The sequence below is a fragment of the Pygocentrus nattereri genome, chromosome 3 (assembly GCF_015220715.1).
Source record: "Pygocentrus nattereri isolate fPygNat1 chromosome 3, fPygNat1.pri, whole genome shotgun sequence".
NCBI classification, from domain to species: domain Eukaryota; kingdom Metazoa; phylum Chordata; class Actinopteri; order Characiformes; family Serrasalmidae; genus Pygocentrus; species Pygocentrus nattereri.
The window spans coordinates 17,754,680-17,770,892 of NC_051213.1; the positions used below are offsets into that span (position 1 = coordinate 17,754,680).

The 16,213-nt window shown below is 37.6% G+C and overlaps 1 protein-coding gene across 1 annotated transcript; it reads left to right on the forward strand.

Moving 5' to 3' along the window:
• On the forward strand, positions 1 to 2,068 carry LOC119263022 (DNA topoisomerase 1-like). The gene is made up of 2 exons (XM_037536637.1): positions 1 to 319; positions 1,359 to 2,068. The coding sequence occupies exons 1-2, from the start codon at positions 109 to 111 to the stop codon at positions 1,697 to 1,699; spliced, it is 552 nt and encodes a 183-aa protein (XP_037392534.1). The 5' UTR covers positions 1 to 108; the 3' UTR covers positions 1,700 to 2,068.
• Positions 2,069 to 16,213: the final 14,145 nt, after the last annotated feature.

A 16,213-nucleotide genomic window follows, 5' to 3' on the forward strand; every position in this document is an offset into this window, starting at 1 on the left:
TCCTGTAAAGCTGCTGTGTGACAACACCTGTTGTAAAAATCACTTTATCAACTTTGCCTTGATTTGATTGTAAAGTTACTTGGCAAAATCATTTTAAGCAAATCATTAATGATTAGTTTCTGTTCACAGTTGCTCTTCTGTCTCCATTCAATAACTGATTGGTATTCTGTCTTTGAAGGAGCAGCCCCAACACTTCAGGCTGCTTTAAGGAGAGCATATGAAGAAAATGCTGCTCTAAAGGTGAAGGTGAAAAGTCTTGAGGAGAAGGTCACATTATTAGAGGATGACAAGCAGTTTCTTCAACAAAGCCTGAATGAAGGTGAGTAAAATATACTTTTTTTAAAAATGTTTAAAAATATGCATACTTACAGGGCAGCAGTGGCGTAGGAGGTAGATTGATCTGACATGTCAAGATTGTTCACAAATTTGCATCACAGAAGTAAATCTTATCTTATTCTAGGACTTCTATCTCATCTTACAGCATTTTGTTAGAACATTAACTGCTGTAAAAAGTGAAGTCAAAACTGAAGTGCTATAAATTGGAAGTTAAGAATAATTGTGAGAGCCCCCCCCACCCCCCAAAAAACACCTTTGGGGTTGTCGTAAAGTTAGGCTGGTATTTAGTAGAGATGTAATGATTCTGAGACCAAAACCGCAGTACAATTGCCCACAATGCAAACTGCAATAGAAAAAGACGGAATTGCAATACATTCCAATAACAGCCAAAAACAAACAAACAAGCAAAAAAAAAAAACAAGTTATGGACTGAACCATGCCTCAAAAATGGAGGTCTGAACTGAACTGTGACTTTGGAAAATTGTTACATCCCTAGTGTTTAGGATTCTTCTGTAAGACTGTTTTCTTGTCTGGAGTTAGATAAAAATGTGAATTTAGGAGTTGTTATTCTGTAATAGCCACTGTCCTAAATTCAGCCTGTAGTGAAGTTGTCATGATGAATAAATAGATGATTCTGTAATATGGCTTCAGGTTACCAGTTCCATCCCAACTCTACCTGGTTAATGTAGGGGTGTTCCTGAACATGATAACTTGTATCTCTGCCTTTGCTGTTGGTATTTAAATATGATGTATTTAATTGAAAAGTGCTTTGAGTACAATCTGTAATACATTAGGAGACAGACACAAAGTGAATATAATATGAATGTTAGTTTCCATTTACCATGTCAAATGTTGTTATAGCTGCAGCAGAATTCAATTCTGAAAATGCTGAAGTGCAATTATGTGATTTTTTTGGCTATTGTTACAATGCTTTTGTTATTCTTATGTGAATTTCCCCGCTGTGGGACTAATACAGGATTATCTTATCTTATCTTATCTTATCTTATCTTATCTTATCTTAGCACTGGTAATAAGCAAAGCAGTGTCTGGACGAAGCACTCAGGCACATATCAGTGGTAGTGATAGCAGTGAAGATGAGGATAGCAGCTGTGAGGAAGAGGATAGTGCAGATTCTGAATCTTCATCTAGCCAGGGAAAGAAGGAGAAAAGGAAGAAAAAAAGATTGCAGAAGAAAGCAAATAAAGATGATGCAGTAATGGAAAAAAAGAAAGGAAAAATGGCTAAAGATTCTGACACAAGTTCTGACAGTGATGATGACTGCCCACTAAAAAAGAACAGCAAGAAAAAGAAGCCACAAGAGAAGATGAAAGAATATGCAAAGAGAAAAGATAACACCACTTGAAAATCATTGTTACATGTTTCTTAGAAAGGCCAGCTGTTTTTCACTGAATTTGTTTTCTTAATTGCGAGTTTGTTAGGTACACCTAAATTGTACCTGTGTTTATCTGACATTTTGTCAGTGCACCTGTCATATAGGTTTACAATTACTAATTAGATCATTACAATAACTAATTTTGCATTTATTGTCCCCCTTCTATCCTCTTCTATTCCGCCAATGAGTGAAAAGAGAACTTCACAGGACCACCACTGAAAGATACAATTTGGTTGGTGGCCCATTCTCAGCACAGCAGAGACACTGACATGGTAGTGTGTGTGTTCCAGGTACAAATGTATCAGACACAGAGGTGTACCTAAAGTTTTTACACGTCATTGTCACCTCTAGGTTGAGAATGGGCCACCCAAAAAGATACAGCCAAAAGTGGCTTTTTAGTCAGAAAATAACCAGGGATGAAGGGCTAAAGCAAGATCATTTAATCCCAGTCCTGGTTACCCCACACTGTGCACATTTCTGTGCTTTGTCTCATCTAGCAGACCTGAATGAACTCATTAAATAATTAAAAAGTTCCTTTTGGGCAGGGTCAGGTGTGTAGAGTAGGCAAAACACAAAAATGTGCAGAGCATGGAGAAACTATGCCTGGAGCATGGCCAACACAAACTGTACATTGACAGATCAGCTGGATTTGTACATCTGCAAGGTGACTGATAGTGTAAGTGTATGTAGTGTTTAAAACTCAGTGCCACACACACTACCATTCTATTACCATGCCTGTGGTGCTGCTATGTTTTTATATGTGCGGTGCCTTCACTAAAAAAATTGTTTAATTTACATTATGCAAATGTGTACATAAGTCCCATGCAAATGAAAATGTTTAATCAAATAAAATGGCCATTTACTTATGTGTGCTTACACATAGTAATTGTGTTTTAACATATTTAATTGTGTGTGTGTGTGTGTGTGTGTGTGTGTAAGTGTATACTTTAATGGAGTGTAGAATGTAACATTCAGCATAAAGGTTTATTATACTGTTGAGTAATTTTTGAACTGAGATGGTATTACTTTCTTTGTAGCTGATAATTACTTAAGAAAACCTTAAACATGTAGTTACCACAATAGTCCATAATTGGTTATTCAATTAATACACTTTCAAAAGCACTAGAGTTCATTATAATGAGGCGTACTTGATGGAAAACCATTATGCTAATATTTGATTACTTATTCTTAAGTTATTAAATATTTAAGCATTAGTTAAGGGGAGATTAAACTTGTAGTTAATACAATAGTTGAAGACTGGTTATTAATTAATTACACTTCAACCAACATAGTAATTTATTATAGTGAAGAGTAATTAATGAAGAACTATGATCATAATTCTTTATTACCTAGAGCTTAGATAATGAGTACTTAAGCATTAATTAAGGAACTGTATTGTAAAGTGTTACTGTCCTCTCTATAGAAGATGTGTTCATTTATTTTCATGTAATTTGACTTTGTGCCTGTGTACTGTCAAAAAGAATGCGGAGGAGATCTAATGATGCACACAAAATCTCAGTAATCTGTCTCTTATGTACTTGATCATTTTTCAATAAGACCGTTTAACTAGCCAGTTTGCTGTAGTGCTCTCACTTTAAACAAGTCGTTGATTTCTGAGCCTCTTAAAATTGGTTTTGTGCTGTGTGTTCTGTGTCCAGCTGGTCCAGTAGCAGGATTGCTGCTCAAGCACACTTTAAAGCCAGTACTGGAATTTGTAAATCAGTTTTTCTTTCATTAAAATATTATTCTTAAAGATGACACCATGTATGCAAGGTACAGGGATTCCACTTTAGTGAGCCAACATGGGACAATTTTTGGCTTTTGAGTTTTTGAATTTTATTTACAAGCAATAAAACACAAACCAACCATTTAGAATTTTTTTCTTTGCTGTTTTAAGGGGCTTTGAGTCTAAGCCTGGTTACTCATTGTTTCCTCTTTCCTCTATTGGGAAGGTTTTGATGATTAGGTGATAATTAGCTAACTTATATTTGCACCAATGATCTTTTTGTGTCTGTTGATGGTTTGTATTGGAAATATAAGCAAACAATGAAAATGTCAAAGAGTGACAGGAGTCCCCATAAGCTGCTGTGTGCTGGATATAGACCCTTGCGTTAATGCAGCATGGTACCGTAATGTCAACAGCTCTGACATTATAGTGCAACGTGGCATTTCTTATTATACAACCATTAGAGTGTGACATTAGCATCACTGAGGCTTCTGCTCAGGGCAGATTCTCTATTCTCACTCGCAGAGCTTTTTTAAAATAGCACAGGGATGCTAGAAGAGTTTCTTTAAAGTGCCTGGATCAAATGTTATATCTGGCCTCAAATGAGAACACAGGCAAAGATAATCAGAATGAACAAATGCAGCAGAGCTAATTTGTTTCTCTAACGTACCAGGTTGGAGGTCCTCAGCCATGACTGAATTTTAAAACCTTCTGATGCTATAACTTATTTTGATTTGGTAAGGCTTAACCCAACCATGCAATTTGTCTTCAATTAAGAAGAAGAATACAATAAAGTCTATATTTCTGCTCTTCTATTGCAGAAATGACCACATTTCAGATGACCACATTTGTTCACTGGATGGGCTTTCACATACAGATATAAAATTAAATTCAGAAATCTCCTAAATTAGTGAGTCATTAAGCCAGCAAGCATGTTTAATTCATGAGTTCACTTCTCAGTTCAGAAGGCCTAACTGACAGGTGATGAAGCACAATTCATAAATACACACAATAAAAATGTTAATATAAAAATGGCCTAACTGACAGTGAGATCTTTGCCTTAGATAGATAGATAGATAGATAGATAGATAGATAGATAGATAGATAGATAGATAGATAGATAGATAGATAGATAGATAGATAGATAGATAGATAGATACAATGATTTTACTACTACAATGTTATTGTAAATGTATAAATAACATTTCAAGATCCTATTATTTAAAGCCATATTCAACATTTGGCCTTACCTACTTCATCCAGTCACAGGATTATGATGATGGAGCTTCTGCTTCAGTATGCCTCACTGCCCGTTTGAACTCAATGAAAATAAATGTTCACTTTTTACAGTGAAGAAACACCATCTAAGTCTAATGTTTTATACCAGGGCGCTATATTTGAGGCATCTAACTTGGATGTGTGCAACATTTAGTTCAAGTCTCTTTTTCCAGTACAAAGCCAAGTATTTATATCCCTTGAAGCTGTCAGCAGGGTGAAGGAGCATGTGAACCAGTACACTTTGTGCAGCACACTTCTTAATAGCAGATGGCGCTTTCTGCACCCTGGGCAAAGGCAGGCCTGGTGGAGATGGTCTAAGTCATCGTCTCCATGCAAGTTATTTTCCCTCAGAAGTGTAGCAGTGCTGTGGATTCCATTAGTGCAATCCCTGCCTCACCAGCACTGCCTCTGGGAGAGAACACGCACACTTTGTGTCCAGAAACACTTCAGAGTGACTTAAAAACACCACTGCCAGCCTACAGCTACATTGAAGTTTCATTCAGTGAAAGAGGGAGGAAAGAGAAAGAAAGAGAGATCCCTTGTGTGCAACCTCCAGTTGCCATTGCAACAAGACCAACAAGCACTGAATTTGTCTGGTTTTATGTTCCTGCACTGTATTAAACTTATTCAGCTTGACAAAATAGATATACACACCAACACTTTGGTAGTTATTTTTGTTTCCTTATAACATATAACTTATTATTTTAATCACTATTTACCAGAATGTACCCATGAGAACTGTGGATTTCATAAATAAGATCAAGAAACCTGGCAAAGAAAGACTACTTGATGTGATAACATCCCAAAAATCCTAAATATGCCTTCTAAACATGACGCATGCTTTTAATATCACACAAGTAGTATTTTCTGTTCAGTTGCCTTGGCAAAAAGCAGCAGAAAAATAAACTACTATTTCATGTTTATTTTACAAGATTGCTTATGATACAGGCTGTGCTATTTCATATTATCCATTCCAAATTTCGTCTTGCTTTTTGCAGTCCATTCCAAAGATGTGCAGTGAATGCCCAAATAAAAGTGGGACAAATTGAAAAAAGAGAAGAAGAAAAATGTCTCAGATTTCCCACCCAAAGTACATTGATGACATAGGCCTAATAACACAGTACAATCTCTACCTGCTTCTGCTACTTCTGCTGTTTAGGTGCCATTAATTTGCAGAAGAATTAGCATGGTGATTAGCCTATACATTTTGTATTCATGGTAAGATACACAAGACACAATGTATTTTACAGCTTTGCACACTGACATTAATAAAAACAGAAGACTCTGAGAGCACTGCCCTTGCTGGGATTTTTACTGTGATGAAGTCAGGAATACATTAAAATATGACAGGTAATTTCCTTTTGGGGTGCAATGCATTGTAATGATATTGTCTCAGTGTATAAAGGTTATGAGGCTTAACAAGTCTTAGGTTATTTATGTGTATGTTTTTGTCTTTACTTTTTATCTTAATAGCGGTTTCTCCAGAAAAACATTCTCTAACAGTATAGTTTAACTAGATTGTTTTAGGTCAGCGTTTTTCGATTCTGATGCTTGTTGCACCCGTGTTTAAATGCATTAGTGGTTTCTTTACTGATTAAGAAGCCTTTTGAAAGATCAAACTGGTCTGTAAGAGATGAGGAAAACATGTTCCAATTCCATATATAGACATAGCTGATATATATAATGACTGCCTATGAACCTGCTCATCCACATGGCCCAACAACGCTTCAGTATTTACTTTCTCAACTATGAAAAATACTAAAAGTAAAAGTGCATTGTAATTTCTACTTTCTGTAATTTCTAACTAACATTAAACAAAAAAAAACTTCTGCTGGTTTCTTCATCATAAAATGTTTAACACAATACAAAGAGTAACAGGAGTTTTCAAATCATACATAAAAAGTAAAAAAAAATGACAAAAGTCTCTCTCTCTCTCTCTCTCTCTCTCTCTCTCTATATATATATATATATATATATATATATAATCTTCTATAAGTAGAAGATTACTAAAACAATAGAAGTAGAAGACGTTAGCTGTGTTGCTGTCCCTCAAACCCACAATAGCTATGTCTAGCTGGCTTCACTGATCTGACTCACAGCTAGCAAGTATTAATAATTGGGCTAGCTGTTAGTTATCAAGCTGTTAACACTAACTGACTTAGCATGAATGCCAGAATCCCATGCTATTGCTATCTGTTTTGTTGCTAGCAGAACACTTCCTACAAGTATGGCTATGGATAGTCAGGGGCAGTAGTGGTAGTACATTTTTTGTAGCAACATAGTAGATGTACAGTACTGTGCGAAAGGTTTTAGGCATCTAAGCAAATTTTTAAACAATTTACCTCAGCAGTGAGGTAAATTGGGACTGGGAAAGTTGAGGAATGCTCAAAAACACCTGTCTGGAACATTCCACAGGTGAACAGGTTAATTGGAAACAGGTGAGTGTCATGATTGGGTATAAAGGGAGCATCCCTGAAAGGCTCAATCATTCACAAGCAAGGATAGGAAGAGCTTCACCACTTTGTGAACAACTGCGTGAGCAAATCATCCAACAGTTTAAGAACAACGTTTCTCAACGTGCAATTGCAAGAAATTTAGGGATTTCATCATCTACAGTCCATAATATCAAAAGATTCAGAGAATCTGGAGAAATCTCTGCAAGTAAGCGGCAAGGCAGAAAACCAACACTGAATGCCCTTCGATCCCTCAGGCAGCACTGCATTAAAAACTGACATCATTCTGTAACGGATATTCCCACATGGGCTCAGGAACACTTCAGAAAACCATTGTCAGTGAACATAGTTCATCACACCATCTACAAGGGCAAGTTAAAACTCTGTCATGCAAAGCGAAAGCCATATACAACACCCAGAAATGCTGCCAGCATCTCTGGGCCCGAGCTCATCTGAGACGGACTGACGCTGTCCTGTGGTCTGACGAGTCCACATTTCAAATTGTTTTTGGAAATCGTGGACGCCGTGTCCTCCGGGCCAAAGAGGAAAAGGCCTGTCTGGATTGTTATCAGCGCAAAGTTCAAAACCCAGCATCTCTGGTGGTGTGGGGGTGTGTTAGTGCCCATGGCATGGGTAACTTACACATCTGTGAAGGCACCATTAATGCTGAAAGGTACATACAGGTTTTGGAGCAACATATGCTGCCATCCAAGCAACATCTTTTTCAGGGACGTCCTGCTTATTTCAGCAAGACAATCCCAAGCCACATTCTGCACATGTTACAACTGTGTGGCTTCATAGTAAAAGAGTGCTGGTACTAGACTGGCCTGCCTGCAGTCCAGACCTGTCTCCCATTGAAAATGTGTGGTGCATTATGAAGCGCAAAATACGACAATGGAGACCCCGGACTGTTGAGCATCTGAAGTTGTACATCAAGCAAGAATGGGAAAGAATTCCACCTACAAAGCTTCAACAATTAGTGTCCTCAGTTCCCAAGCACTACTGAGTGTTGTTAAAAGGCAAGGTGATGTAACACAGTGGTAAACATGCCCTTGTCCCAGCTTCTTTGGAAGGTGTTGCAGGCATCATCAAAATCAGTGAATATTGCAAAAAACAATAAAGTTTATCCGTTTGAACATTAAATATCTTGTCTTTGGATTTGCAAATCATTGTATTCTGTTTTTATTTATGTTTTACACAATTACATTACATTACATTAACGGCATTTGGCTGACGCTCTTATCCAGAGCGACTTACAATTTGATCATTTTTACACAATTGGCCTGAATGCATGTCTTTTAGACTGTGGGAGGAAACCGGAGAACCCGGAGGAAACCCACGCAGACACGGGGAGAACATGCAAACTCCACACAGAGAGGACCCCGGTCGCCCGGCCGGGGAATTGAACCCAGGCCCTCCTTGCTGTGAGGCGACAGCGCTACCCACAAACAAATTCACGGATCTTAAGGAAAATGTATGGAAGTAAAAAAAAAGTCTGGCTAAAAAAAAAGTACAAAAGTACAAAATGCTGGCTTAGCAGAGATTAACACTCCTCACTCCGTTCAGAACTCCAGCTTCCAGAATCCTCTTGGGGATAAATCTAAATACTAATGTAAAGCAGAAGAAAGTACTTAAGCACAGTATCACAGTATTTCACTTTGTTGTGTTACACTTATTCCTAAGTTGTTAGAAGCAGTTCTGGGTAGAAATAAGAAGTAAGCCGTGGCTAAATCTAATTAATCTAATTTATCAGCTTTGTAAATACTTGAGTGTGTGCTTGTCTCAGTGCAGTGCAGCTTTCCTGTATTAAAATGTGATGCTGACTGTGTGGTATAAGAATAGACAATATAAGCAATGACAGACTTCTCATTTTAGTAGTGCCATATTTACTTACAGGAACCATTGCTATTTGTTGAACAACAAGTTGTATGTGTGCTGTTTTATTTCCTGCCCTTTTTCTTTAATGTATCACAACATCTGCCCAGTTTCCCAGAAAAACTAATCTTATATATGAGCAGCAGTCTGGTTTGAATAGTGTAGCCTGATAGGCTAATGTGGGCTAATGTGGATTCCTGGACCCAGATTAATCCTAGCTGCCCTAGTTGAGTCATTGTGTTGATAGGACTATATTTAAACTGGATTTGAAAAACTACTAATCGGTCTTATGTGTTTTGTGACTCTGTTTTTCCTAGAAGTGATGCATAGTATACTGCTGTGTGTGGTTTTGTGTGTGTGCGTGTGTGGAATGCAATCGATTTGTGTGCCAAACTGAAGGTAAACATATTAGGTAGGGAGGAAGAGTGACTCGCATCTAATTGAAGGTTCCCATGACATGAAGTGCATTCCAATAAATGCCATCTAATATCCAGAGAAGTCCCATCCTTTAGCCAAGGCTCACTCTCCCCTGTGTTCCTGCCACATTTGCCCCCTCTGCTCCCTCTCCTGCCCAAATATTTATGACTTTTACATGACATTATGTGGTGCTATGGAAGAGAGATAGAAAGAGAGAGCAATCATTACACTGGAATGAAAGAGGATGAAGAGGACAACAACAGTAGAGCTGGTGGGGAGCGGGCAGCTCAGTTAGTCAATAGTTTAAAGTGTACAGAAGGTCTAAGGCTCTGTTTTCTAAGTGCCTGACTCGTGTTTGAAGTCTGAACATACAGGATTCTGGGTTCACAGCGCTGCAGACTGTTTGATGCTAACTTCGGATTGTGTTCAGCATGTCTCATTACGTTCACTGCTTTGCCATAATTACTATAGGCTCTCATCATAAATGCTAGTCTTAAAAGTGACAATAGAGTTTGAATGTAGTCTGTGTTAGAAGTGTGTACTGTACACCTCAAAGCCCCCAGTTGGTGATTGACTGGTTCAATTTCTCAAAAACTGGCTGCCTTCTTGCGAGGCGCCTCAGGCATGAGTAATGAATATAGGTTTGTGGTGTGGGGTGTGTGGTGTGGGGTGGGTGGGAGGCCCTGTTGACAGCTGGTAGAAAACGCATTGTGGCAGTCCACAACGCGACGGATACTGAAAGGAAATGATAATTAAGTCTGGGTGTTATAGATCTTACAGGATGCTGATGTGCCACTGCAAAAAAAAATAAATAAATAAAAAATCTCCCTCTGAACATCATTACTGAGGTGTTATTAGCCATGAACAATGATCGAGAGTAGTAATTATCGAACACTGGTGCGTATGGTGGCACAGTGCATGCCATTGTATCTGCATTATTCAAAGCCTTTGTAATGGAACTGAGCTACTTCCTGCCTCTGCTCCATGAGTGCATCACACCTGTGTCAAGGCACAAACAAATAAGATGGAGTGCCTTCTCAAAGTCAAGGGAAAGGACACTGCAGCAGCGATGCAAACCATGATAGATGGCCATTGCATTAGTGAGAGGTGGGCTGTTCAATTAATGTGCAAAATGGCACTCAAACTCTGAGGGGAAAAGACCGGTGAGCGCTTATGGCCTGGAAAATGGAACAGGCATTTATATCAAACTCATGACACTTTACAACTGCTGTCCAAATTGGAGCCAAATATATTGTTTTCCATTAAGGGTAATGTTTTTGAACAAACATGTTTACCAGTCATATTTCATCCAAATAAAGGAGGGGAAATAAAAGAAATGTGGCGGCAGTGGCAGAAATGCTGTCAGGGCTGATATTGAATGATCATCACATTATTCTCCAGGCATAGATGAATTCTGGCTGAGACAAGAAAGTCAGGGCAACTTTTTCACTGTGCAACTTATCCTGTTCCCCAGGGTCTGTCTGTGGCTTCTGTTAATCAATTCAAGAACACTTTTGTCCTAAACCCCCCTCTCATGTGCATTGATTCTCTTGTTAAAGGCTATGCTATGAGGTACCTGTCTTTGTGAGAGTTATGAGCCATTTGGGCCCTAACCAGGTTGCAAATAGACACTGCAGACATTATCTTGGACAGATGAGATGATCACCATAAAGGGCAAGCACTTAAATTTATGGCTGTCTAGGAAAGGCATACTCCTCTACAACAGAGGCTTGCTTTTAGGACAGCATCCAGTCAATAACATAGGGTGCACTCTAGAGCAGTGACTTTATTCTAGAGCAGATTAATATAAGAACAAATGTGACATACTAGAGAATGTGATGAACTTGTCAGGAGTTCTAATAAAATTATCATATAATGCTCTAAGCTACCCCCACATCTCCCATAGAAATCCCTGCAAAACTTGTCAGCAAGTTTGTGCAGGTGATGCTTACAGTCCTGTGGTAATTGAGCCATTTATTTACAGCACCAAAGCAAATATAGATCTCCCACAAAACATCTCAGCAAACTCATGCAAGAGTTACTTACAATCACCCAATAATTGAGCCATTCATTTGCAGGTCCAAGGCAAATTAGGCAATTCATTACAGCACCCAATATAAATGGTGTAAATTCTGCATAGAGAGGGTTTAGGAAGCTCAAGGTCAGCAGTAGAAAATAGCCTCTGTTTTAATCACTGTAGGGAAGTGGAGTCCTGCAAGGTACACATACATGTCCTTTAGGCCGGGCGAGTCTGGTCATTGTAGTGCTGATACAGCAGATTATCCTGTTTGATCCTGTTATATGTCTCTGTCATCACAGGATCCATAATCATATTTGTTTATTGATGTCCCTAAAGAATATTTTCAATGGATGGCTCTTTAAAGAAGACCTGTTATTTTTTCTTCTTTTTTGTAAATAAGAGTAGTAAACACTAAACACAATTCTATCAGTGAAATGAAAATTGGGCCAGATATTTATTTGAGCTATTTTTACTGAAAATTGTCTCCTTGTAACTGTTATTTGATTAAATAGGACACTGTTGGCTCAGCGGGTAAGTAATAAGTAAGCTAGTGCTAGTAAGCAGTGAAATGAGAGGTGGAAAGGAAGGGGTGAGAATCTCCTACTGTGAAAACAATTCATACTTCACAAAGAAGGACAGAAAAACACACAAACATATCAAATAATTGCACAGTAAAAAGGCATTTGAACACAACAAAAACACTTTCTTAAATGTTTACTTCCTTCTTAACTATGAAGACAAAAGTCATAAACATTTCTACTAAAATGTATTCCATGAACATCACTGAAAAACAGTAGAGTTCAAATGAGCGACCTCCTCCAAAACAGGTGGAAATTGCATTTTATGTTGACTGTGGAAAATAAACATGTGCTTCATGTCCAGATTGTGTGTGAATTTACTTTCACTGGATTCCATTTACATTTTTCATTAAAATGTGTCCCCAGTGTGACTAGATAAGATCAGTTGTTTTACTTGCCCACATAAAAAGCACATCAACATGCATTATTTCCATTTACATTTTTTCCCCTTTTACCATACAAAGTGAGAAGCTTGGCTTGGACTCTTTCATCAGTCCAGAGTTCATGTCATGTGTTGAAATCCGTACATGATGTGACCACTGAAAATCCTCTAACAAACCTCTATAAGTGCAGAAGAACATTTTTAAAGTGAAAGTTCTGCACTAATTTAAGAGCCAAAACAAGAACTATTTAGTTCAAGTGTCCTTGCTTGAGAAATGCACATTTTCCAAATTCCAATCATTTATATTTATGCAATGAACAAAATTGGTACAAAGTACAAAAATCTACTTGTTAAATATTTTTAAAATTGATTGAAAATTTATTTATGAAAAATGTTTTTACAATATATATCAATGACCAGAATGTTGACAAATATGTTTTTTTAAATGTGTTTATTTCTATTTGTTATTGTATTTTTTATATGTACATTTGATGAACAAATATAACTAAATATGCACAAACTAAACGGATGATACTGACTTCTGTGTTTTGCATTGTACTTTGCTTTAACCATTGCACATAGGTGATCCCACAAAATGTATGTCAAATAAACAAGATATCAAATAACTGAACTGCACATCAACAGTGTATCAATACCTACAACACTGACCTTTGGTTCATTGTTCAACATTACCTGAAAATATTATTTGAAAATATATTTGGATAATATGGCAATATGTTCTGAAATACGTTTTAGGGTTTAGAATGTATTTAAGCATGTATTACATTATATTCCAAATGTATTTCCCATGGGAACAGAGCCTGGTTGGAGTAGATGGGGAAAGTGTTTTTGAGATGGTCATTACACTGTGATGGAAGATTCCTGGAACATTATTTTTTCTTTTAATGAGGTGATTATTAATGATCACAGACATAAACTAGAAAGGTAAAAAGACATCTAGTTGTGGTTTCACCTTCACTTTAAAAGAACTAAAAAAACACCCAGCCTGTAACTTTTGTAACTGCTGCTCCAAATCTTCACAGCTCTGGTGGTTCCACTCTAATATAGTGTGAAAATGAGAAAGGGTTTTAAGTGATACAGGAGGACACATAATTCACACCTGCCCTCAGTGTGTCCTCTACCTTGTAATTTCTGCCAAGTTCTGAGTGGTGGAGCTGAAGGACATGAAACACCTGTAGGGAACGCTGTCTGGTTATTACAGTAGCGCTCCGAATTGAAAGTAGATTATTTACTTGAGTTTGCTGACTCAGCCAGAGCAAACTGTAGACGTTTGTTCTCCCCTGAATGAATAAAAAACCTGGAGAGACACTGAGCTGTTCTACGTTTCATACATAATGCAACCAAAATGGAAAATGTAAAGGAAAAAAGAGATTAGGCCAGGATAAAGCTGGCAGTCTTATTTAGTCTCTAATCACAAAAATATGACCTTGAATGCTGAGTTCTTAAAGAACTCCACAGAATAAGCAGAATCAGTCAGTTGTTGTTCCCCTGCCACCTGTCTCAAGAGACTGGCAATGCTGAGCTAATCTGAGGGAAGCATAGAGTTAAATACAAATTTCCTTGATAAGTGCCTTTTTTAATTAAGAAATATGATCTCTGAGTGACAGCCACATTAACTGTGTAGTAATTACACAGACATCATTGTGTAATTAATACATACTGGATTAATTCCATTCCAGTCTAGGCTGAATGATATTTTGGAGACTGTTCAGCTGTTTATTATATGTTAGATGGAATTTTCATTTGTTCAAACAATTTCACAGTATGTGATATTCTTTTGTTATGTGTGATATTAAGAGAGCCTTGATGATGTTTCAGCTGCTTACATGAAACACAGATTTCATGTCAAAATATAATTTTTTCCCTTTTTCTTTGAACTAGTCGGCAGGCATTCTGAAAATACTGGACATTTGGGTTGTCTCCCTAGTAACAGCATGCTCATGCAGATGAAACACAGGTGCTGTTAGAATAAGATGTCTCTGCAGTTCTTAATAAATCAGTAGAGCCTCCAACAATCTGGTTACTGCATTCATCAGCGATTCAGAGAAATTGAGCGGAAGGTCTGTTTTTGCTCTCTCTCTCTCTCTCTCTCTCTCTCTCCCTCCCTCTCTCTCTTTCTCTCTCTCTTTTTGCGTTCAAAGGAAATTACCAGTAGTGGGTAGAATGAAAGAGGACCAGAGTGAAAAACTGGCATATAAACTGAATGTGAGAAATCACAGATTTTTGCCTCTCTTTGCTGGACATTGCACAAAAAAAATAGGAATCCATGGGCCACAAGGCAACATTAGCACAACAAGCACACAATTTGACAGTGGAAGTTGTCCACCCTGACATCTATTCTGCCAAGCAGATTGCTGCCAAAGCTATGGCTATGCATTTGCGATATCCAAATTACTTCTGCAGGGTGGAGTGATTTCTTGAACAGGGACTGTACATTCTTAAAGATAAAGGTTCCTGTTTATTTGTCTTGACGTATTGATCTGGGAAAATCTTCCAACTGATATAGAATCTTTTATATGGATGTTTTTTAAACTTTTAAAAGGTTCTCAGAAACACCTCCCATTTCCAAACCATTCATTAAAAGGGGTGCACGATATGGCAAAAATAAGGCATCATAATATTTGAAGATATTTTCTTGGTATGCAGGGATGGATCATGGTTTTGCGAGGCCTCTGAGCACCAGCATTTTTGTTATTAATTTGTTACTTATTCAAGGGTAAAGCACAGTATTCTACTGCATCTACATTATAACAGTTTATGCTTTTGTGTAAGGTTTTATATACCTAAAGACTGATTTCTCCTCTTTTTCCTTTAAGCCAAAGCGAATCAAAGTGCAGCAACAGAAACCCTTTTTCACATGTAAAAAGGGTAAAACATCAACAGCATAAACAGAAACAAAATGAATGATGATATAAAATCTGAGTGCCCTGAGAACTCAATATGTCTTGTTTTATTTTATTTGTTCTGTCATTTGAGCACATTCAGTGGTGATTTACTCATCTAATACTTATATCCCCAAATATTTGAGCCCCCTTATTTGAAATATTTGAGCCTTATGGTGTGAGCCCTCCCAGGCCCCTCACTGTCAGAGGTCTTTAGGCACTAGCCCCACAGGCCCAGTCAGTAATACCAGTCAGTTGGTATGCAATATTTTATTTTTCTGAGATTAACAAACAAGTTGAAACTGAGAAAACAGTAGCAAAGCAGTAGAACCATGTTGTTGAAAAGCTGTGAGCAAACTCAACATTTGCAAAAATTTTATGATACATGCATTGAGTGTTTTAGAAGTACTGGTGATATCTGTGAAATCCCCAGCATAGCGTGATGTAATGGACCCTGACAACATTGATATTTTGTCATAGCTCCTATCTCTAGGTTGAAATCTAAGGATTTGAAATGGGTCTTCTATTTCATCACTCCAAAGAACACTTTTTTTGGCACGTTTATTTTTAAGTGCATGTGGTTACCAGCCTGACACATTGTGAACTCAGACTTTTCACCTCAGCCCTATAACATTTTCCAGCAGGCATCATTACAATTTTCACTATGGCACTACTCATGCCTCTGTTTGTTACTATTATTTAAATGTGAGTACATGACTTTCAATGTCTTCAGAAACACATGCTAAAGAGTGATACCATTCCAAAAATTAGAACATTCACATTTCCTGAAGGCTGTGTGAGACATCACTGTAAATACAATAAATTAAGCTACAGATTTTTTCGTAGACTTCA